Source organism: Benincasa hispida, chromosome 5 (assembly GCF_009727055.1).
Source record: "Benincasa hispida cultivar B227 chromosome 5, ASM972705v1, whole genome shotgun sequence".
Taxonomy (NCBI): Eukaryota; Viridiplantae; Streptophyta; class Magnoliopsida; order Cucurbitales; family Cucurbitaceae; genus Benincasa; species Benincasa hispida.
Window position 1 is genome coordinate 56,606,233 of NC_052353.1, and position 24,707 is coordinate 56,630,939.

Here is a 24,707-nt window from a genome sequence, read left to right on the forward strand (position 1 = left end):
TTTTAATTTGAAATTTACCAAATATTAATATACTTTTATATGACAGCATATTTTTCTAAGTACAACTATCAATAATTATTTTAAAAGGCATAACAATCTCAAACGAAATCCTAGTCATTTTTGTTTTGAAGACTAACATAACATCAAGTTATATATATTTGATGCCGATGTCGATATTGATATCAGAACAGCTAAAAAAAGTTAACTGGAAGTATTTAATGGTTTCAGTTCAAGTGATAAGAATTTTCAAAATTCATATTATTAGTTCTTTAGTGGTATCATAATTGTTATTGTTACTCATTTTTCTAAATATTCCACTTTTTAAATTAGAATTGTGCCTAGGAAAGTAACTATGATTTAGATGTATACATAGGTAAATTTGTGTGCAATGAAAAATGGGAGGGATTTTCTTTACCTATTCTTTTAAAAGTAAATTATCTACTCCATTCGACTAGTTTCAAGTTCGAGTTTGACTAACCCATATTAATGATGACAACGAACTAACAAATCACATCGCAATAATCTATCAAGTCTAATTCGATTTTTTAAAGAATGAACAGAGTTAAATAAAAAATAAATTTTTTATTAATCTAGATAACTAATAAATAAAAGCATAGATATATATATTTATATTTATGGATGTTGCTATCAATTTACATAGGTATATAAGGTGTGTTATACCTTTGCATGATCTTTCTTTTATCTTGTTTTTCCTATGGACTACTTGAAACATAAACACTAGTGCAAAAGCATACATGGTCTTGCGACTTTGCGAAGACCTGGTATTTTTGGTAAGCAGTTGCTTAGGCCTGGTCACTGCGACTCCCTTGATGATTATTTTTTTAAAACAACTTCATTTTTTCTGGTGTGGATGATAGACAGATTTATATTTCTTGTTTTCAATTATCTAAAAATAATCAACTAATTAATGATTGGATGAAACTAAAAAATAACCTCTCATGTTCGAAATTATAGAAGATCTCCTTTAAGATCAAACAATTTCATCGAATTGAGTATGATTGTATATGTAATAACATCTACTGCACCAAAAATATCAATGAATCTGATTATTGAATTTGCCCAGGATTTATTGATATATATTATTTGTTACATTAATATTTTTACCTGTTATTTATTGATGGTTATAAAAGGTATCTTATAATTATACTAAGTAATATCTACATGAGTATATATAGAAAAAGAATGAGGAATGTCAGATTAAATGAATGAACTTACTCATCTTTCGAGATGAAATATATGTACCATAATGGACTTTTGCATTATTTTAGTTATTATCTTGTCTTATCATTTTTTAAAATAAAATTTCATAAAAATCTTTGTATAAAATTCCAAAAGTTAGTTATATTCTGATCCAACAACAAGGATTCTTAGTAAAACTAAAGACTTTATGCCACTATTTGCTATAGTTGAACTATATATAGACATGTAATGTTAAGAAGGGAGCATGTAATTCATTTTATTCTCCTTGCCAAATTTTGCGGAAGAAATAATTTGCTCTTTTGTTTTGTTTTGGTAAAAAACCTTATCCGCATGATTCTTTCTACAATTTAATCTTATGTTACCAAAGAAAAACTCACTCTTTGAATTTTCACTTTGATTTCTATCACCTAAATAATAATTATTTTTTTTTTGTTACAAATCAAAGAACTCATTTTTTAAGTTCTAAGTTAAGTAAAGTTTTTTTTTTTTATATTGAATTTTGATTTGAGAGAACGGAAGCATGGAGCTAAAATAACTAACTTGCAACACCTTTTAGTGGATTATGTGGTACAATTAGATCGAATAAACCGCTTACAGGTTGAGCACCATTTTCAAATAAATATAGAATAGCAAGAATATAAATTTCCACTTTACAAAGATCTCTTCCTTCTTTTCGGGATTGAACATCAATAGTAATGATTTGATAAATGACTCATTGGGATAGATATAAATTAACAATTCCCCCAAGAATCAAATAAGAAGTTTTCTCTTTGTACGTCTCGAAGAACTTCAAAGTTATATATAGAATTCTAATTAATGTCAAATAGATCCATAGATTATATAATCAATTAGTCTATAATTTAAAACAATTTTTTCTTTTCAATTAAATTCAAAGTTATGAAGTTTTTTTTTTCAAAAAAAAAAAAATTATTTTGTTTCTTTTTTTTTTTGAACAAAATCATTCTTATCCCCCTAACTAACTCAAGTTAGATAACTGTCACTCAAAGGAAAACCTTAAACTTAAGTATTTCATTTATTGAGCAATTCTAACTCCTTTATTTTTCATGTCTCATTTAGAATCTATTTAGATTCTTCATTTTGATCTAGTTTAGTTATTGAGACAATTGAAAAAGATTTTTACTTATTCTACAATCCTTTATCCTTGCCTTTAATAATTGGGTTTAGACATTACTTGGGTGATCTTTAGTCATATGTGGTATTTGTACCATAAAAAGTAGTGACATATAGTATTCAAAAGTCAAGATAGATTGAATAGTTTGAGGCTCTTTATAGTTTGATCCATTTAAGGTTATTCTATGTACATGTTATGTTGTCGTCCAATCCATTCTTCTATATATATTGACAAACATGTGGAATAGGAGAATTTAATCTCTAATCTCGAGCTCGATAGTATAAATCAGTTGAGCTATACTTATTTTGTTATAACGTGATTTCAAATTAGAGTTACACTGTGTTAGTTATTTTCATTCCCTTATCTACCTATTCACTATTAAGGCTAGTTAAAGCAAAAAAAAAAAAAAGAAAAAAAAAAAGGCTATTTACAGCCTAATTATTTTGCTAAAATAAAAATAACTTAATTGATATATGAGTATATTAATAATCACAAAATATAACTTAATTGATATATGAGTGTGTTAGTAATTACGAAATTAGTAATCACAAAATGAAAGCAAAACAAAAAGTATTTTGGTAACGTCGAATGGCAAAAATTTTGGCTTTAAAATGTGTAGCAAAATCTATTTTGTGCTTTTTTCCACAGTCTATACAATTATCTCTCAAAATATAAATTAGAGTTCTATTTTTTTTTTTACAATTATCCAAATTATTATACAGTAAACAGCAGTCACCATGACGGTGGAAACCGCCGAAACACCTGTGGAACCGGCGGCGATCTTAGCATCTATATTTTCATTTCCCAAAGAAATTCTCCCGATCACGCCTCGAGCCTTTCAAAATGACGATTCACAGTTCCTTTCCTTCTGTTAAACTTCCCCTAATTCATCTTTTCCCTGCCTCAACCCACTTCTCTTCGGTTTTACTTTCATTTCAGACGAAGAACGATTCATTCCTCGGGAATACGGCGAAAATCTAGCTTATTCGACCAAATTCTGTCTGTATTTTCAGCGAAATGGAGCTGGGAATTGTTTGGCTTCTCAGAGCTGCTTGGATTGCAGGAATATTGCCTGTAGTTGTAGCTTTCTTACCGTTCTCTAGACTGAATTGGTTCCGTGGAATTCTCTTGGGGTTTGCGAAGAGAGGGAAGATCTTGCAATCGTCTTCCAAGGTAAGAGATCGAATTCTCAATTGTCGATGTGCTTGATTATCTTTATTTCCTGAGCCTCTCTGGTTAGAATATCTGTTTGGTGCTTGAGATAATCGAATAGCAGTTAAAAGTGTTGCAGAGCTTTTGAATTACGATTTTCATTGTGGGTATTGGATGGAGGGAATCTATGTATTCTTTCGATTTTAGTCGTAGAGGAGAATTGAAAATTTAAACTATGGGAGGGATTTTTTCGAAGTTTAGAAAATAATGATAGAATATGATGAGGAGTAAAAAAGAACACTCCGAGAGGAGCCCAACTAGCTTAGAAAATGGCCAAAATGAACGTAACTCAACCGGATATGGTGTTTGTACTATCAATCTCGAAGTCAGAGTTGTTCGATTCTCCCATCCACATATTATCAAAAAAAGGAGGAAAAAAAAAAAAACTAGGTTCGGAAAGGTCTCTCGCCAAGCAAAATAAGATCTGAAAGAATACTTTAAAAAAACTTTACACACGGAAACTCAGATAGACATGAAGTTTATAAAAGGGTCTCTAAAAATATCTAGCTTAAATTGTAAATTTGGTTCTTATGGTTTGGAGGAAGTTAGAATTGAGTACTAGGGACTATTTATGAGGATTTTATCAAACCATAGGGATTATTTATGAGGTTTTATTAAACTATAAGAACTAAATTATAACTTTTAAAACTATACAGAATAAATTCTAGCTTTCTCAAAATCATAAGGACCAAATTTGTAATTTAGCCAAATATCTCTTGTTTCTTTCCTCCAAAGACCCCACCAAAAAACACTATGGGAGGAATTCCAATCTATATAGCGATTAGCCGCACAGTTAATACTTAGTCTGAGTTTACAAAGTTGTCATTATGTCATTAACGTTGGATTTTGATTCTTATAAGTCAACTTTTTATACTGATTTTTTAATGTTAACTTTACATTCTGACTGGATTAATAAGTGCTGATTTGTGTGGTAATGAAGTGGGACAAGGTAGTAGGTCAACTAGATAAGATGAGGGAGAAGGGTATACCAAAAATTTGATGAGGCTCTAGACCATTACATCATGTTAAATCATTGTTCGTGAGTATTTGACATGGACTTAATAGAACCAAAATTGTAAGTTCCACGACACAAGTTAAATTTCTTGAAATGTAGAATACAATTAACATAACCATCTAAACTTAGGAATTAAATTTGTAGTTTAACGTTTTCTGAAATTTTATGCTCCTATTTACTTATGTTTTTCAATGTCAGAAATTCACTGTACCTCAGAAATTCTTCTGCCACTTTTATGTGTTGGCTGTTATCTGGACAACCTTGTTGCTAGGAACAACTTGGATGTATGCATATGTATCAACCCCAGAAATCTCAGAGCCATTTAACTTTCCTGCCATTACCAGTCAGTTGACTGGAGGTTCAAGTTTGTTTTCCTGGCAAAAATCTCATTCGTCTCGGAGGGAACACAGATTCCTGGTCTGGAAAGCTGTTTTTCTGCTTTTATTAATGGAAGTTCAAGTTTTGAGACGTCTTTATGAAACAATATATGTTTTCAAATATAGTCTCTCGGCTCGGATGCATATCCTTGGATATTTAACTGGCTTGTTGTAAGTACCATTTTGAATCTCTCTTTAGTTGGTTTTGTTGCAATATATATCCACTGGTTTTAGTATGGCTAGTTTTTGGTATTTTGGGCCTTGTTTTAATATGCTGTGGAAAGACTTAGTGCTAGAATCAAGATTGAAAATCTTGGTGTTGTGATTACGAATGCAAATGTATTACACTTGTACTAAAAAAATTGCATTCTACATCCAAAATAGTCCTTTGGGTGTGCTATCCTGATCTCAATTATCTCATTGCAAAGAAAAAAGGATGGAAATACTTTCTGGTTCAATTTGAATTTACTTTTTTTATATTAATTTCTACTTATTTCGTTTTTCGTAATAAGAATGTAGTATGCTTCATCATGCTAGGTGCCTTTTTTCCCCTCCTTTTTTAATGGATAAATGCTATTTTGGTGATTCATTGTTATTGTTATAGTTCGATCCTTATGCCTAGAGGATTGGTATGCTGATTTCTTTTATTTTCTATGGTTAGTTTCTATACAGCAGCTCCTCTATCACTTTGTAGCAATTGTATTCCAGAAGTGTATCACTTTGCCGCAAGTGGGTTAGCTCAGTTTGTTGTTCAAGGAAAAAGGCACATGCCTGATGTTGAAGTTAGCCTGTTGGATGCTGTGATTCCACTATCAAATTTAGGGTGGTGTCAGTGGATTGGTGCAGCTTTATTCTTTTGGGGTTGGATTCATCAGTGTCGTTGCCATCAGATTCTAGTACGATACACATCTTCAGTCATAAATTGTTTATTCAGATATCAGCTTTATTACCTCGATGATGGAATTTGAAACAGTCTTTAGTTCACTATGTTCTCTGATCCTCATTATTAACAGATTCTTCAACAATACAAAAATGCTTTGTATTAGAACCTTTAATTCTCGAATACGTTCAAAAAGTTTCTCATCAGACAAAAAGTACAAATAAAATTATTGAAAAAACAATGATCCTTTTTGTTCTTCATTAGAATCTAAAAATGTTCATAATTGGGTATTTATGTGAACTTTCTCGACGAATGCCACCATATTGTCAACTCAAATCCTAGATTCATTTCACTGATACGCGAGGTTGATTTGTTTAGGGCTCACTGCGGGTACGTAGAGAACAATCTGAAGAATATAGAATTCCTCATGGTGATTGGTTTGGAATCGTGTCTTCTCCTCACTATCTTGCTGAGATGGTAAGTTTCTCCCTCATGAACTTGCAGTGGACTAACTGCAAGTTTTCTTATCACTAACTCTTACCCATTACTGATAGTTTTCTTTCTCTTCCTCAGGTTATATATGGTGGCCTTGTGGTTGCTAGTGGAGGAGAAGACATCACAATCTGGCTACTTTTTGGATTTGTGGTGAGAAATGAGAATCTTATTTATTAAGAGAATTAAAATGCAGTTTGCTCTGTCCTCCTGTTTCTTTATAATTGTAGCTTACAGTTTCAACCTCCATAACCAAATGTGGAACTGATGATGGAGAAGGTGAATAATCTTCTGTTGGGTGTTTGCAGGTGGTAAATCTGGCCTTTGCAGCAGCAGAAACTCATAGGTGGTATTTTCATAAATTCAATAATTATCCTAGAAACCGATTTGCTATTATACCATATATATATTGAGCCATGTGATATTTTCAATAACTCTACTTACTGTGTCATCATAATCAGTTAGGTTGCTTATTTTGAATTCTATAAGGTAATGATAATGATGCTGTATAGAGTTTATGCATATGCACTGGAGTTGATAGCCCTCATATTTGGTAGGCCTGAAGGCTCATTCAATTATTAATAGGTTGCTCATGGAAACAGAAAAAATTGATAAATAAGTTCTCTAACCTGCTTGGATTTTTTGGTGTAAAATTGCAAATGATGGATTGGTTTGATTTTGATTTTTATGGATTTGGGTCAGTCTATTTTGATTTTCAAAAGCTAGTTTCAAATGTCAAATTGTAGTTCAACTGGTCAGAGGTTCAAATCATTTCTCCATAACCATTTGGTGTTGCTTTTGGCCAGGAAAATCAACTTTGAATCATCTGCCTGCCTCAGATGTCTGAAAATTCATGCTGAAGTGATCTTAAAAAGGTTAAAATCACTTCAAAAACATATCGTAAATAATACAAAATCAGTTTAATGCTTGAGTTTATACTTTTAAACATGATTTTCTTACCACTAAAATTGATTTTGAACGATTATAAAAGCATATTTTGAATTCATTTGAACGATTTTAATATTTTCAAAATCACTTCTAAATGTCTCTAAAAAAAGATGGTTTTCATCAAACTGACTAAACTTTATTAGTGGAGAAACTTTGTTATCTATTCAAATTCCGAGAATAAAATAGCAAAATCTGTTATGGTTACAAGTTTAATTGTACCAATTGTTCATTTGACAAGGCCCAATTTTCTTATTTTTATTTTAGGACTTACTTTTATAAAACTTAAAGTTAATCATTAGGTTTTGAAAATTCAGTCTAGATATTACTTTTATTTTTAAATTTCTTCTTTTGGTATCTACCTTATATTAAAGTTTATCGATAATTGCACTAATGAATCACAAAAGTAGGATATTTCTTTTCTGTGCTAGTAGCGATAATCGAGAAAAAATTGATTATCAACATCAGTATACAACAGTAGAGCACTACGTTTCATTATGTGATGAGGTAAGCAAAAGGTCATAAAACTTATATTTCTAAAAATAAGTTTTTATCATTTGGAGGTCTAATTTTTATTAGGACTTCTTGCAGATTTGATAAAATAAGTTTAAAAAATTAGATCCATATCCATGATTTATTACTTTTGCAAAAATAGCAGAAACGGGCTCAAACCACTCGATACACTTGATACCCTTCATATACTATTGATATATATTTGATACACTACTGATACGCATTTGATATACTTGATATTCTATTGATACACGATTGAAAATGACTAGTTATTTAAGTGTTTTTAAAAAAGTAAAAAATAATTTTATTGAAAAACAATCTCTATTTATTTCAAACACGGTCAAATTATAAAAATGAGCCTATTAAACTAAGTGTTAATGAGTTTTAGGTTGAATCTCTCCGACTTATTGTACATTTGTACTTAAAAATGAAAAACAACATAATTTAAAAAGAAAAAAAAACTACAATCGGGATAAAAGAAATGTAACAAATATAAAAATTAAAGTGAATAACATCTCATATTGCTACAAACCAAAGATGCAAAAAGTTTACAAATCAATGGAAAAAATACACAACTAATTTGTTTTAAATATGGTATATTAATTGACCGATATACCAAAAACATAGGTTCGTTAAAAGGGCAAAATTGGTATATGGAATAAACAAAAATTTAAATTTAAAAATTTTGCCATATCTACAATTTTACATACGTTGAAGATAAACTTCTAATTATACATTTCGGATTTGCCACCCATTGTAAATTCATGTGGCTTACTCCAAACATGAGCGATTATACCCTTTCTACAATTATGATAAGTTTGAGAGTTCAATTTTAACATTCGTATAAGTTTAAGGATTCAATTTTTACTATTGAAAATTTGAGGGTATAATTACCATTACCACTCTTCTTTTGGACGATTCTTACCATTTTAACATTTTCAGAATTAAAGGGAAACAAGATGATTTTAGCATTTGAAGACCGACATTGTTTTTCTAGTGAAAAAAAATATCGGGTTAGATCTCTTTCACTTATAGAAATGAACAATGACAAGCGAAAAAAACAACCGTTGAAAAAACAAAAACAAGACCAGCATAAATTTTTTAAAAGAGAAAATGATCTGTGTCAGACATAAGAATCCTCACATTGTTGTTCCCTTTGGAAAATCTCTCCCCCATTACTAATTTTGTAGAAATGACAATGACAAGCTAAAAAAAGGGTCGAGGAAAGAAAAGGAGAAAAAAAAACTGTTTCTTTTGTTCCATCTTTAACAAGTAATTGTCAAAGGAAAACATGAAAGAATCGAGAATGTAATCAAACGGGCCTAAAGGAACCAACATGACAGTGGAAGTTTTTACTGCTTTTTAGGGAACACAACAGAACACAAGACAGAAGAAACAGTTCAAGAGTTTAGCCTTAAAGCATTATTATCCATTTCAGCAACAGATGCTAGGTATTAGTTTTAAGAAGCAATTATAAGAGGAGTTATAGAGAGTTCATAACTATCTAAGCATATAAATCTATGCCCCAGAACCTGGCAGGTTGGTTTGTTCGATATTTCCTGTCGATTCCGTTGATCAGATCCATGTCCTCTTTCGCAAGCTGAAAATCAAAAACTTGGAAATTCTCTTCCAATCTCTCGAGTTTTGACGTCTTCGGTATCACGATGGTGTTCCTTTGAATACCCCACCTGAGGGCAATTTGAGCAGCACTCTTCCCATATTTCTTGGCAAGTGCCTGACAAGAAAGAGGCCATAGATGAGAATTGTCTACAAAAATTGTATTTTGAAACTGGAAACTATTGATTTCAGTTGTTCTCGAAAGGGGAAAGAGCTAACTCACTTGAAGAACTGGATCTTCCAGACAAGAAACTGTACCAAACCATTCATTGTTAGCAGCAGCACCCCCTAAAGGAGTATGAGCTGTGACACAAACCCCATGCTTTTGGCAAAATTTAACAAGAGATTCTCTTTGAAAGTAAGGATGCATTTCGATTTGGTTCACAGCAGGCTTCACTTTTGAATACGCTAAACAGTCTCTGGTCAAAAAGATGTCGTAATTGCTGCAAGGAATTGATCCATGAGAATATAATGTTCAACATTGATCAGCAACAAATCTTAAAGACGAGCATGGGGTACTTTTACCAGAATAGTTTCCTTCCAAACTATTCATGTCATCAGGATTTCAATAAATGTGCTTCATAATTAAGCAAAGAAATTTACTGTTTAGTTCTAATATTTCAAAAGTGCTTCGGATGTAAGTAGAATATTCCTTTGAGAATCAATATTAACTTGATACATGTTTCTAAAATTGGTAAAGAGAGAATATGTATGGATCATAGTATAAACAGATCAAATAAATCATAGAAGTACATGTGGAAATAACTGTTCGCAGTAGCTGGTAAAAAGCTTATGAGAAAAATAGTTAAATTATTTTGATTGTCCCTAAACTTTCAATTTTTTAAAAATTCACGAATCTATTACATATAACATTAAGAGTTCAAGATTCTACTAGACAAAAAATTCAAATTTATATCTAATAGATTAGTTGATTTTTATGAATTTCAATTTATCAGAAACTTATTAGACACAAAATTGTAAATTTCGAGACTTGTTATATGTTTTTAAATATGTAGAGACTACTAAATAGACAGAAACGTCAAAGTTCAGAGACTAAACTTGTAATTTAGCCCATATGTAGTTAAAAACTTAAAAGTTAGAGTGAATTAGTAAAAAGAAATAATATTTTTGTCTTGAGAATATCAAAGTTGCAATACCTGATCCCAATACTGCGAACTAAACCAGCAGAAACCAAATCTTCCATGGCATGCCAAGTGGTTTCTAAAGATATGGTTGTATCAATGTCCAACACCCCATCTTCAGCCAATTCACTGCTAGTATTACCCACTCCTTTAAATAATAGAATTGAAAAAAGGAAAGAAAAAAAAAAGTAAGGAAAATGAGAATTCATTTGATGAACAGGCATGACAAAGGGGCGATATTTACAGATGACAATCAACGAACAGTACCTGTATGCTTTACAGCAACTGGGAAGTGCACCAGGTACAGATCCAAATATTCTAGTTGAAGCTTCTTCAAGCTGTCCTTGCAAGCCCCAAGAACATGTCCATGGTCTGAATTCCAGAGCTGCAATTGTCATGAAAGCCAACAACAATGATTTAAACTTGACTTTGGGATTACTTTGGTCAGAAACTCTAATCAAGGCCATGTCAGTAACCATTTGATTTTTGGTTTATAGGTTTTGAAAATTATACCTATAAACACCCCTTTCACCATTAAATTCTTGCTTTGTTATCTACGTTCTATCAATATTTTCACAAAATCAAGTCATTTTTTTAAAATTAGAAAAGGTAGCTTTAAAAAAAATGAGAAAATAAACTTAATTTTAAAAAACCAACAACCAAATGGTTACCAAATGGGTTAAGTGTTTTTTTTAAAAGCAGATTTTAAAATTTTCAATCACTCTCCTTCATGAAAATATAATTGGCTAAAGGCATTTTTGTCCTTCAAAAATCATACCAAACTCATCCGTAAGCTCCAACTGATTGAACTTCAAGAAGGATTTAAACGCAAACAATAAGAATTCAAAATCAAACTCACTTTTGTGGTAATGAAAAGTTCTTCCCTCTTGACAAGTCCACTCTTAAAAGCTTCTGCTAGTGCCTCCCCAACTTCAGCTTCATTTTTGTAATCAGCTGCAAGAAAACAACACCGATTACAAAACTAAGCCACTCAAGTTTTCCGCAGGCAAAATTTCCTAATTCTTAAATCACCAATTGATCCAAAAGTTTAAGCTGATGGGTGAAGGTAAATTTAATTATAATATCTAACACTCCCCTAACTTGTGGGCTCGAAATATGAAGAAGAGTCAAGCCAAACAAGTGGAAATGAATATTAAATGGGGAGGAAATAGCATTGCAGGGACTTGAATCTAAGACATCCTAAAGTAACCTACTCTGATACTATCTTAAATCATTGATTGACCCAAAAACTTAAGCGAATGGCTGAAGGTAAATTCAATTATAATATCTAACACTAATACATTAATACTTTAATGTGGTCATTATTGAAACTTCACCCACAATTATAATTGCCAGATATGACTGGAGAATGTTTGATGTCAATTCTTTAATTAGAAACGTTTAAGAATAAGAAGTCAACCTTAACCTTTAAAGAAAAAAAGTTATACAAAAAGTGCTAAACACTAATTCATATATTCAAACCATACTCAACCTTTAGACTAAGCAGTTGAATTCAAGTTTGAATATGTAAGGACTGAAAAAAGCTGCATAATCCACTTGTTTTTCAAAATCCTTTAACTCAATAAAGAATTCAATCAGAGTTAAATGTCTGTAAGAACTCCATTAATCGAACTCAAGAAAATAAACGAAAAATCGACCTAGAATCGGAGATCTTCCATGATCTCGTCTTGATTTCTAAGTAATACTCAAAGAAAATGAAAACAAATCCAGTCTCATGGAAGAAAAAGATGATAATATCAACAGAAGAAACAAGAGAAAGGAAATAAAAAGCAAGAGAAACTGAGAAATGTAGAAGAAATTGATTGAAGCCAGAAGAGACGGTACCGGCGCAGTCAAAATGGCGATAACCAATCTTAATGGCGTTGATAATGAGGTCTCTGACTTGTTGCTTCTCCATACGCCAAACTCCTAGCCCAATTTGCGGCATCTTGAAGCCATTGTTAAGAGTTATCGCCATTTATGATCGGAGCTTTTTAATCAATTCAACTGGTTCTGCTTCCACAACTGCTAAGCTTTTGCTTGAGATCTTTGTAATTTTAAGCTCTCTCCTTTTTGAGATTTTGTTTTTCTCCCTTTTTCTGCAGATAAATGCCGGCTTCCACACCAAAACGTCGCCGTACAAGGTGATGTAATAATTGCTTGACGGATTTTTTAGGGGATGGGGTCCATTCTTGGATTTTAAAGAGAAAAGTACTATTAACCTCGGGTAGGTTCAATTCTCTCATCCCACACTTTAGTTACAATAAAAGGTTAAAAAAACCAGATGATCCGACCAATCCAATCGTGCGATTTAAGTTGGATTGAGTTCAAATAAATGAAGACTTTATGATTTGAGTTGGTTCATGGGTTCACAAAAAATAGCCAACTTCATCTAATTGGAACTCATTATTAATATTAAAAAGTATGTTTTTTTTTTTTTAATTATCCAACAATATGATTTACAACAATTTTTTTAACACTATGAAAATTAGTGTTTCATAATATAATTAAAATTAATTTGCTAATCTTATTTCAAAACTTGAAGATAATTAACCAAATCCTTTTCCATATCAACATATTACTTCTTTTTAAAACAAAATTTTGAATAATGATCCAAGTAACCTAACCCAACCTTACCTAAAATTTTTAGAGTTGGGTTGGGTTGGGTCGATTTCATTATTTAAAAAGAGTTGCTTAAGCTGAAAAAATTTACAACTTGAATGAATAGATTGGGTCTAAAAAGTGTTTCAACCCAACCCAACCCAACCCAACCCAACCCACGAATACCCCTATGTTAAACCATCAATAATTGGTTAATGATTTTGTTACATATTACAATAATTTTGTTGAGAATTAAGACTTTTGAAAATTACTATCTAGGGCATGTTTGGAATGATTTTAAAAAAATATTTTATAAAAATTTATTTTCATTTACACGCTTTTGATAAAAACTTCTTAAAATAAAAATACATATGTATTTGACATCCCTTTTTTAAACATGTTTTTATATACAAATTTATTTAGTTTTTTATATATTAAAAGTGTTTTTATTAGTGTCAAATTAAGAGTAACAAAGATAGCCCACGACGATCACTAAAGGTGGTAGGGGACTTGTTCGAGGTGGTGGCTGGAGTTGGCTAATGACGATCGACAGAGTTGTGGCCAGAGTTTGTCAGAGGTAGTGGAGTTGACCAAAGGTGGTCATTGGCGGTGGTAGCTAGAGTTGACCAGAGGTGGTCCACCAATGATGGTAGTCGGAGTAGGTTGTTAGTGGTGGCCACAGGAGATGATTGGCAAAAGGCAGTGGTAGCCACAACAACATAGTGGAAGTGAGGAATTATGGAGAAATTACCATTAAATACTCAAAATTATTATTTAAAAAAAAAAATGGTTTCAAGTGTTTATTCTAAACCAACTTACTTTGTAAACTCATTTTTTCAAAACCTATTTTGAGTGGTTGTCAAACACTTGATTTTTCCCAAAATGACTTTTTTTTACTTAAACACTTGGAAATTATTCTAAACTCGATATTATATTAAAGTATGAAATTGAATTTTGTAGGTAATAGGGGTGTTTGGTGGTGTGGGTATGAGTTGCTATTATGAACTCAACTCAGTGTTTGTGGGACCAATTTTATATACTATCGATATTTTATACACTATATCCATCAGTGTTTGTGATCACCACTAATGCCCCGTTGGCCAACTCCGACCTCCGACAATGGCCACCTCAGCTAACTTCGGTCACATCCAACCACTATAGTCGTTCTTTATAGTAATTTGACATTAATAAAAAAACTTTTAGCATATAAAAAAACCAAACAAACTCGTATATAAAAATAATTTTGTGAAAGAGTCGTCAAATACATGAGCGTTTTTATTTCAAATAGTTCTTATCAAAAGTGTTTAAATGAAAATGACTTTTAAATTTTTTTTTCCTAAGTTAATCCAAATAGAATCTTGTATCATGATAGAAAGATAAGTGTGAACTGGAGTTATTTTAGGATTTGGGGATACCCAACACATGTGTAGGTGCAAAATCCAAAGAAGTTGAAACGCCGTTCAAAGGTATGCCTATTTGTAGGCTATCCCAAAAAGACAAAAGGTGGTTTCTTTTATGATCCTCAAAAAGATAAAATATTTGTGTCAACAAATGCAACATTCCTATAGGAAGACCACATTAAAAATCATCAACTTCGCAGTAAGCTAGTATTAAGTGAGATAACCAGAGAAACTACAGATAGATCAACAAGAGTTGTTGATCGAGCAGGTTCTTCAACAAGAGTTGTTGATGGAATTGGTACTTCACATTCTTTTCAAGAGTTGAGAATACCTCGACGTAGTGGGAGAGTTGTGCAACAGTCTAACCGATACATGGGTTTAACTGAAACTTAGGTCGTCATACCTGATAATGACTTTGAGGGTCCATTGATTTTTAAACAAACAATGAGTGATGTAGATAAAAACCAGTGGATAAAATCCATGGACCTGAAATGGAGTCAATATACTTCAATTCAGTTGGGGATCTTGTAGATCAACCAGAAGAGGTAAAATCCATTGGTTGTAAATGGATCTACAAGAGAAAACGAGACCAAGCTGGTAAGGTACAGATCTATAATGTTAGACTCGTGGCAAAAGGATTTTCCCAAAGAGAAGGGGAGGAATATGAAGAAACCTTCTCTACGATTTCCATGATCAAGTCGATTAGGATACTCTTGTCCATTTCCACTTTTTATGATTATGAAATCTGGTAAATGGATGTCAAGACAACTTTTTTGAATGGCTATCTTGAAGAGAGTATCTATATATCTCAATTAGAGGGGTTTATTGGGCAGGGTCAAGAGCAAAAGGTTTGTAAGCTTAATAGATCTATTTATAGGCTAAAACAGGTGTCTTGATCCTGGAACCGAGATTTGATATCTCAATCAATTCTTATGGTTTTGAACAGAATGTTGACGAACCTTGTTTTTACAAGAAGGTTGTCAAAAAAACTGTAGCTTTTCTGGTTCTATGTTGATGATATTCTACTCATTGGGAATGAAGTAGAATTTCTTGTTAACATTAAGACATGGCTAGCCACGCAATTCCAAATGAAGGATTTGGGAGAAGCACAATATGTTATTGGGATTTGAATCGTTCGGAACAACAAAAATAGAATGATAGCCTTGTCTTAGGCATCTTATAAAGACAAGATGTTGTCTCGATATAAAATGAAAGATTTCAAGAAAGGTATGTTACCTTTCAGGCATAGAATTCATCTGTCTAAGGGACAGTGTCCTAAGACACCTCAAGAGGTTGAGGTAATGAAACGAATTCCAAGATGTCATACAATGCAATATAAGAAAGAAAGAAAAAAGAAATGACCGGCTGGAAGCAGAGACTTGTTTCCAGCGGATGTGCGTCTAGGCTGCCGATGGTACCATGGATGGGGGAGGAGCTGACTCTCTCAAGATCTAACTCCGGTCGAAGGGTCCAATCATCACTCGGAAGGGATGAAGGAGGTGAAGAACTCTCTGCCATCTTTTCACGCAGTTGTCTGGATCACGAGGAAAATCCCCGGATGGAGGGATAATCTTCGGATCACCTGAATTTCAGCTCATCGGCTTCTATTTATAGAGCTTAGATCGCCGATGGCATTAATTGGACTACTCTGAGTTTGACGTTTGGCGCGTTCGTCCTTTCTAAACCTCTGCCACCAACGGCGTAGTAGGTGAAATGTCAACATCATCTTTTGGTTTTTCTCGAGGTAGATGCATTGATGTGTTCATTCCACCAACATTGCGTAGATCCCATTAGCATGCATTGTCGCATAGCCGCAATCATTCAATGACCACATTCGCTTAATACCGCAACTTTACATGATGACCGCAATCGCTTGACAAGTGCAACTTTCATGCGATGGATGCATACGGCTGATTACCGCAACATCCATGCGTTGATCGATGCGTTTGCCTTTGTGATGAAGTGTTTCTCCGCATGCAGTCGTTTATGCGGTGGTTTGGTTTCCGCGTTCGCGTTCATTTCCTGCATTAGCTACAAAAATAGAACATTGAACGCATAATAATGAAAAATAACGGGTTAGCTGAGATTCAACATGCTAATCGGCGCAAGCTCATATTCTCGTGAATTCTTATCATGATTGACGCATATTTTGCTTAACACCTTCATAATTATAAGTAAAAGGCATAAGATGACATGCATTTCTGCATGTCATCAGAGGGTTGGCTCAATAGCACCGGCTCAATAAGCCTCCTATTTCAGGGGTAAGACCGGGTAGATAGCTGGGGACATAGGGTGCATGATGGAATTCACTCCTACCTTCTTGTAGGGATAGTAGAGAGGTCGTTCCCTTAAGTGCTGACTTCGGGTCTTAAACAATGGACCCCACCTTCTCATTGACCCGAGAGGGACTCGGTTTAATGATTGGATCACAAATCAATTGTTCATTAGAGAATCAGTGGGACTTAAGGAGCAAGATGTAATCTCAGGGGTAAAACAATATTTGACTAAATCATTATTACAAACAATGTGTGAAAGGTTGACTTACTAATCATGGTTATATCGAGTGGACACAATATATCTACAGTGAGTGTAGTGCAACTATTGGGCTTTAGTGGAGTGACCTGGTAGTTAACGAATCGTGGTTAATTAGGTTAAAGAGTTTAGCCGGTTAATCGCGGATTGTTGGAGCCCATGATCTATAGGTTCATGAGGTCCCCCTACTAGCTCATATCGGACTAAACCTTTGAACAGTGTGACGAATACATTTGAAGTGTTCAAATTCAGTTTTTGGAGCAAAACATTAAATATATACAATATATTTAACCTAATTTTTAATCGTGAATTAAACATAAAGAGAGAGAAAATAAGAGATATTTAAATAAGATTTAAATATCAAGATTATGAATAGAGATTCATATAAATTGGGATTAGTGTTGGATTTATATTAAATTAAATTAATTAAATTGTTTAATTAATTATTTAATATTATTTTATTTTTAAAATTGATTATTAAAATTAATTTTTGAAATTAAATGGATTTGGTCATAATTGCATTAAAAGTCAATTTGTTGACTAGGTAAAAAATAATGGAAGTCAAATTGTTGATTTTTTTAATTTTTAAAAATCAAAAAGTCAAATTTGTTGACTTTGGACTTTGAGAGTCAAACTTTGACCAAGTTAGTGGAAATATCCAATATTTGGGGAAATACCAACTTTTGCATGGCTAAGTGTTGTCTTCATTTGAAGACACTTGTGAAGGAACTCTTATACAAGAGTACCTCTGAGCAGAAGCGGATCTTTCCAAAACGTTGTGACAGAAATTCCACATTTACATTCACACATACAGATATGCATTAAACTACTAAATTACCAACATACTTAGAGATAAAAAAACAAGAGAACGAGTAAACTTACCAGTTGAAGACTTTCATCACTTGAAATCTCGCTCTCTCCACGAACGGACTCCTCGCGCTCTCGTTAGAACAACAAGCAATCGTCCAGCAACACCCTGGTCGTCTACCATGAACGACTTCACACGAACCATAGGAAGATGGGGACGATACCACCATTTGGAACCCTTAGTATTCTCGGAATGAGAATCCAAAGAGTGGGCTCTGTTCGGATTTGGTAGAGGGGAGGAAGAAAACAGATCGTATACTACAATCAAGCAAGTGGGAGAAGACAACATTTATCGTATAAACAAGATGCTTGATCGTTTAGGTGAGGTATACAATCATGTAGGAAAAGCTAGGCAGTCGTTTATATGATCGTTTAGTAAAGTTTGGGCGCTAAGTGATCGTTTAGTAAAATGTGGGCGATCGTTTAGAAGAAGCGCATGCGGATGTAAGCGATCGTCTAGTAAACTCGCGCTATCGTATAGGCTCTAATTTACTAAGCGATTGAATGCAAAACACATCGTGAGCTAATAATCATGTTCTTTGCAAAATGAAAACAATTTTCATTTTATTCTTCAGTTACGAAAACCGAATTGGAACTTCCCACTAACGCATGTTTACGGAGAAAACGTCGGGCAATTATCCTATAACTGTCCGATTAATAAAATAATAAATATAATCATATTATATTCATAACCTATAGTTTAATATCATATATTAATCACAGTGTTTTCTCCTCCACTAGATATAAATCATATTTATATCCAATTTCCTCCAATCAATGTATCTCATACATGAAGTCAATTATATCATATATAATTAACTAGTTCAATTATATCATATATAATCGAACTCTCTCTTGTCAATTTGAACATTTCAAACTGACCCAAAAACTAATTCTCAATTTGAATCCATTGAGCTACCAAGGGGACCTTATGGACCTGTGGCTCGAAGCTCCAACGGTACGTGAATAGCTGACTAAACTCTTTAGCCACGAGATCCACCATTCGTTAACTGCCAGACATTCCATTAAAGACCGACAGCTGAACTCTTCTTACTATAGATATATTTCTGTGTTCATCAGATATAACCAATCATGAGTTCGATAACCCTTCACAGATGCTCGTAAGTATAACTAGACCAAATTACCGTTTTTCCCCTATAGTTACATCTTACTCCTTAAGTTCCACTGATCCCTCTAATGAACAATACAACATAGTCCTACTATGTGTGGACACCCCTCGAGCCATGAGAAGGTGTGTGACGCCACATCGTTCAAGCCCCAGGATCAGTCCTTAAGGGAGCAATCTATCTACTTACCCCTGCTTCGGGGAATGAGTGAATTCCATCTTGTGTAGCTGAGTTCCCAGCTCCCAAATTAGACGAATCCCTAAAGTGTTAGGTTTGAGTCGAAGAACTAGTCATTCACACCCATGCAAATCAAAGAACCGCCCTCAATGGTAGGAGCTCCTAACTCACTCAGGATTGAGGTCATGTTACCTATGGTCATCCTAGTGAAGTGAAGTCTCTGTCATGAACGACGTTATATAACGAGACGTTAACACTTCGTAGTCAGATCTTATAAAAACTCTTTGTATAAGACGCCCCTGCTTTCATGTCCCCAGACGAATGATCAGGATCAGACTATCTGTGGCAAGTCACAACACTTGTAACCATTCCACAAAGCGGGTCGCATTTATATCGTTACAAGGATAAAGTTTCCCTCCTATATCCATATACTACAGACCATTTTGGTTATCACTTAAGACATGATCCACTTGTATGTCACCACATACATGCTTAAGTTACATAATGACAACCAAGGATTTTAGTTTATTGGTTTGTAATAAAGCAAATAAAATATCCAATGTGTAAAGCCAAGTAGTGAAGAAAAAATCATATATTATACATCACAAGCATTCGTACAAACTGTTCACAAACTACAGGACATGAGACTTTAGGGCATCATCCCCAACAACTTGTCCTACTAAATCCCATTTTTTGAATTAGTGTATTTTTTACTGTCAAATTCTCATCAAACTCAAAATTGGATGTTTGCATGTAATGGTCTTTAGAAGGGAGTATTTAATGCTTTTGAAGACTTCTTGGCCATAATGGGTTTAGATGAGATTATGTGATAATCTTATCACTTTTTCTCTCCAAATTAGTCACTTATCGGATTGCACCATCTCGTTCTAAGGTCAGAGAATAGTCGGAAAGACTCTTGTGGTGGTCTACTGATAGCTTGTAGAAATACAAGCTACTGTAGCCTTTTACTTAAAATTATGAGAGTTGATGAGTAGAATATGTGTTGATATTGATAAGAATTCGTGTGGAAAAATGAGTTTGCGCCGACCAATGCTAAAAATTCCCGCTAACCTTATATCATGTGTTATCTTGCGTTAAAATGCCTATTTTGTAGTTATCGCAGGAATCGATCGCATGCGCTAATCCCAGACCATTGCAAAGTTGATCGTATGCGTTGATTTTCATGAAGACAAGTTTGTCGCATGGAATGCTACAACTACAAAGTGATTGTCGTGATAGAGGATGATCGCAAAGTGGGTGGGATGCGTTGATACTTCAAAAGAAACAATCGTGAATGCATACCTCGAAAATGTCAAAGAGATAAGGTCATGATGACATTTCACCTACCGTGACAAGAATGACAGTGATTTAGAGTGGGATTACCAATGTTGTCGGTGTTTGAGCTTTATAAATAGAGCCTTGAAGCCCAAATTCAAAGCATCTGAGTCTCTGCCTTAGGCAGATTACAAATGAGAGTATGAGTAGACAGTCTTTGAGAATTCTTCATTCCTACAACCCTTTCTGAGTGATGACTGGAGCTTCATCGGAGATAGAGCTCGAGAGAAAGACTACTCACCACCCATCCATGGCACCACCAGCAGCCTTGACATACATCTGATGGAAGCAAGAGATTACCTACGTCCAGTCCTCCATCTATCTTCTTACCTCTATATTGTATTACATTTTGGCTTAAGACATTAATACATTTTGTAATAAATGCATTTATTTAGTTCCTTCAACACTATGTTTGTCATCTTCTTTTACTTTATCATCTCACTTTCATTGCAATGAGTTAAATGTAGATTGCAAGAGTTATCGCATACTCAATCATGTGGCCTGGAGATAGAACGCGTGTAGTGAACCACCAAAAGGTGTGCGTTGTGCGAGTATTGTGATCAATCCTCTTTGCTTAGTGCGAGGCTATCACAATGTTTGTCTATGAGCTGAATGGCTATAACCAACTGCCCGAGAGGGTAAGTAGTGGAACTCGCTAAGCAAAGTAAGCAGCATTTCTAGATATAGGAATAATCTTATGCTCAACTCAACCATGCGTTATAGAGATATAAACATGTGGTTGACCACTGAGATGTGTGCGATGCGCGGCGAGCTGGGATTAACCTTGCGAGCAACTTAACAACTTGGTGAAACTTTATACCCCAACCCTACTTCCCCTAATCACACTTAAGAAAGGGGGACAATTAGCTAGAGCAACATTACGTGTTAACAGTTGCTACATCTCTACCAATTTTCATAGTCAAACTTCAATTGCTTAGTCTGTTTAGCTAGGAGTAATAGTAGTGCATGGCTAATAACTTCTTTCTTTTTACTTTTATTCACCGCCTCAAACACGTCACTTTACAAACATACTTTAGTTACAAGTCCCTGTGTTCGACCTTGGATCATTTTGAGAAAATTGCGATCTCGTTATAATTGGCGAGAGAGCAAGAAAACTTGTGGTAGAAACGTATGGTCATCACATACACGATTAATGCATACTGCATATCCTTTAGATTATCGTACGATCAACGCATATACCTTTATCGCATATTCTTCTTATCAACGCATGATCAGTGCATGACCATCGACATATATCAAATCAACGTCAAAATCAGAAGTACATTTTCTCGTATCGTCTACGAACCGTTCATGAGGAGATTGGAGCTGATTTTGAGAAGATTTAAAAACTATAAAGGTTGTATTCTTTTCCTCTTTTTCTTGTTTTATTGCTAAAGGATCTCTTACCAAAGAGTTCCATGAGCGCATTCGGATCGCTCCGATCTCACCGTGACCGAAATACACATTATACATCCAAACGCACAGTTATGCAAACTAACAGTCAATTAAAGGCATGCTTTGAACAAGAAATAAACGAGGGAGAGAGTTGCCATATCAGTTGAAGACGTTCTTCAAACTTCAGAACTCAATGCAGCGGAAACCTCTACCCGATCAACCAAAGCCCGAACATATGCGTCGATTGTAGCAGCACGAACAACCACGAACTCCCAAAGGTAAAGGGGACGACACCAACAGAAAAGAGCCTCAGGTATTCTCGGAGTGAGAACCCAAAGCGTGGTATTTGGTGAATGTGGTAGAGGAAGGAAGAAGACCAGATCGTGTAGGCGATAAGCAAGTAGGAGGGAAAAAGACGCTATTGTATAGCACGATGCTTATCGTTTAGGAAAAACTACACGATCGTATAGGTTTTACTGAACAGTTGTTTAGGAAATGGTATACGATCGTTTAGGGAAGCTATGCGATTGTGTAGGAACTAGTGTGCGATCATTTAGGTGCAAGGTGGACGATCGTTCAGGCAGAGAGTGACTATGTATAGGCTCTCGAAATACTTAAGCGATCGATTACTTTTCACCAGCGCGATCTTCTATTTCTTTTTGGACGGACGATTCAAAATGAAAACCATTTTCATTTTAATTCATCAGTTACAATAACCGACGTTGCCCCACAAACCCACGTTCGAACGTGAAAAATTGGCTTAATTATCATATAATTAACCAATTAATTAATAATAAATATAATCATATTATATTTTTACCCTATAGTTTGATATCTCATATCTACTATAGTATTTTCTCCTCTACTTGATATAAATCATATTTATATCTAATTTACTCCAAAATAATATATCTCATACATTTAGTCAATTATATCATATATAATTAACCAGCCCAATTATATCATATATAATCGAACTTCCTCTTATCAATTTGAACATTTCAAATTAACCCAAACACTGATTCTTGACTTTATCCAAGCTACCCAGGGGACCTAATGGACCTGTGGCTCGAAGCTCCAACGGTCCATGAATAGCTGACTAACTCTTTAGCCACGAGATCCACCATCGTTAACTGTCAGGCATTCTACTAAAGACAACAGCTGAACCCTTCTTTACCAAGATATATTTCTGTGTCCATTGGATATAACCAATCATGAGTACGATGACCCTTCACAGATGCTCGTAAGTACAGTTGGACTAATTTACCGTTTTGGTCCCTGTAGTTACATCTCACTCCTTAAGTACCCACTGATTCCTCTAATGAACAATACAACATAGTCCAACTATGTGTGGACACCTCTCGGGCCAAGAGAAGATGTGTGTCGCCACATTGTTCAAGCCTTGGAATCAGCTCTTAAGGGAACTATCTATCTTCTTACCCTGCTTCGGGAATGAATGAATTCCATCTTGTGTGGCTGAGTTCCCTACTCCTAAATCAGACGAATCCCCAAAATAGTAGGTTTGAATCAGCGACCTGGCCACTCGCACCCATACAAATCAAATGACCGCCTTTAATGGCAGGAGTTCCCAACTCACTCAGGATTGAGGTCATGTTACCTATGGTTATCCTAGTGAAGTGAAGTCCTCTGTCATAGACAGTGTTATATAACGAGACGTTAACACTTCGTGGTCAGGTCTTATACAAACTCTTTGTATAGGACGCCCCCGTCGCATATCCCAACACGAATGATCAAGATCAGACCATCTGTGACAAGTCATAACACTTGTGACCTTTCAACAAAGTGGGCCGCATCCGTAGCGTTACAGGTAAGTTTCCCTCCTATATCCATATACTACAGATCATTTTGGTTATCACTCAAGACATGATCCACTTGTATGTCACCACATACATGCTTGAGTCACATACAGATAACCAGGGATTTTATGTTTATTGGTTTGTGGTGAAGTAAATAAAACAAGCAACTGAGCAAAAATACAAGATGTGAAGTAAATATCATATATTAACAACACAATGTTCATACAAATTGTTTGCAAACTACAGGATACGAGACTTTAGGGTATCAACCCAAAAATTGCATGCATGCTTATCTTTATAATTAATCTAATTAGAGTACTTTAGATCAAATTTTCTTCCGTTGCGTATGTGTTCATTCCATCAACATACACTACAGGAAATAACAGATACAATAGCTAATGAAAAACGCTATAAAATAGCTTTTATATCGTTTTGCATAGGTCTTGAAAACTCATGTTATTAAAAGTCTAAGACTTCTTATAGCGCTTTTATTGTTGGGAATGGCCTAAACTCGTAGTTCGTAAATGTTGTTAATATATTCTATTTATCAATAAAAATGTTGTTGAGCTTTTATTCAATAAATTACTATTGATATTGCATCCTTCTATGAAAATCTAATAAACGAATTCATGGCTATAACATGAATACTTTAACTTTATGTGGTGACAGAAAAATTGATCAAGTTTTAGTATGTAGTCAAAATGGTCTATAAGTATACGAATGAGATTGGGTACCTCATCCTGGTGACACTATTGAATGCGACCCATTTTGTATATAGATATAAATGATGTGATCCAAAACTCATTCATGTAGAGACATGTGAGTGAGGGCATCCTATGCAATGAGTTTGCATAAGACTAGACCTCGAAATATTCACTTATCTTTATAACAATTGTTTACTGTTAAAACT

The 24,707-nt window shown here is 34.1% G+C and overlaps 2 protein-coding genes across 3 annotated transcripts; one reads left to right on the forward strand and one right to left on the reverse strand.

Annotated features, from left to right (window-relative positions):
• Window positions 1-3,019: 3,019 nt before the first annotated feature.
• On the forward strand, window positions 3,020-7,514 carry LOC120078230 (polyprenol reductase 2). 2 transcript variants are annotated; one of them, XM_039032452.1, is made up of 7 exons: window positions 3,020-3,526; window positions 4,779-5,128; window positions 5,619-5,853; window positions 6,216-6,314; window positions 6,411-6,482; window positions 6,638-6,675; window positions 7,136-7,514. In XM_039032452.1, the coding sequence occupies exons 1-7, from the start codon at window positions 3,371-3,373 to the stop codon at window positions 7,251-7,253; spliced, it is 1,068 nt and encodes a 355-aa protein (XP_038888380.1). In that variant the 5' UTR covers window positions 3,020-3,370; the 3' UTR covers window positions 7,254-7,514. The 2 variants fall into 2 exon arrangements, with proteins under 2 accessions (XP_038888380.1, XP_038888381.1); XM_039032453.1 differs by lacking the exon at window positions 7,136-7,514 and having other exon boundaries at window positions 3,024-3,526; window positions 6,638-6,982.
• Window positions 7,515-9,014: 1,500 nt separating this feature from the next.
• Window positions 9,015-12,644, reverse strand: LOC120078232 (NADP-dependent D-sorbitol-6-phosphate dehydrogenase-like). Its single transcript, XM_039032454.1, has 6 exons — window positions 12,392-12,644; window positions 11,406-11,500; window positions 10,814-10,931; window positions 10,562-10,694; window positions 9,628-9,847; window positions 9,015-9,522 (listed from the first exon to the last, which is right to left on the reverse strand). The coding sequence occupies exons 1-6, from the start codon at window positions 12,522-12,524 to the stop codon at window positions 9,292-9,294; spliced, it is 930 nt and encodes a 309-aa protein (XP_038888382.1). The 5' UTR covers window positions 12,525-12,644; the 3' UTR covers window positions 9,015-9,291.
• Window positions 12,645-24,707: the final 12,063 nt, after the last annotated feature.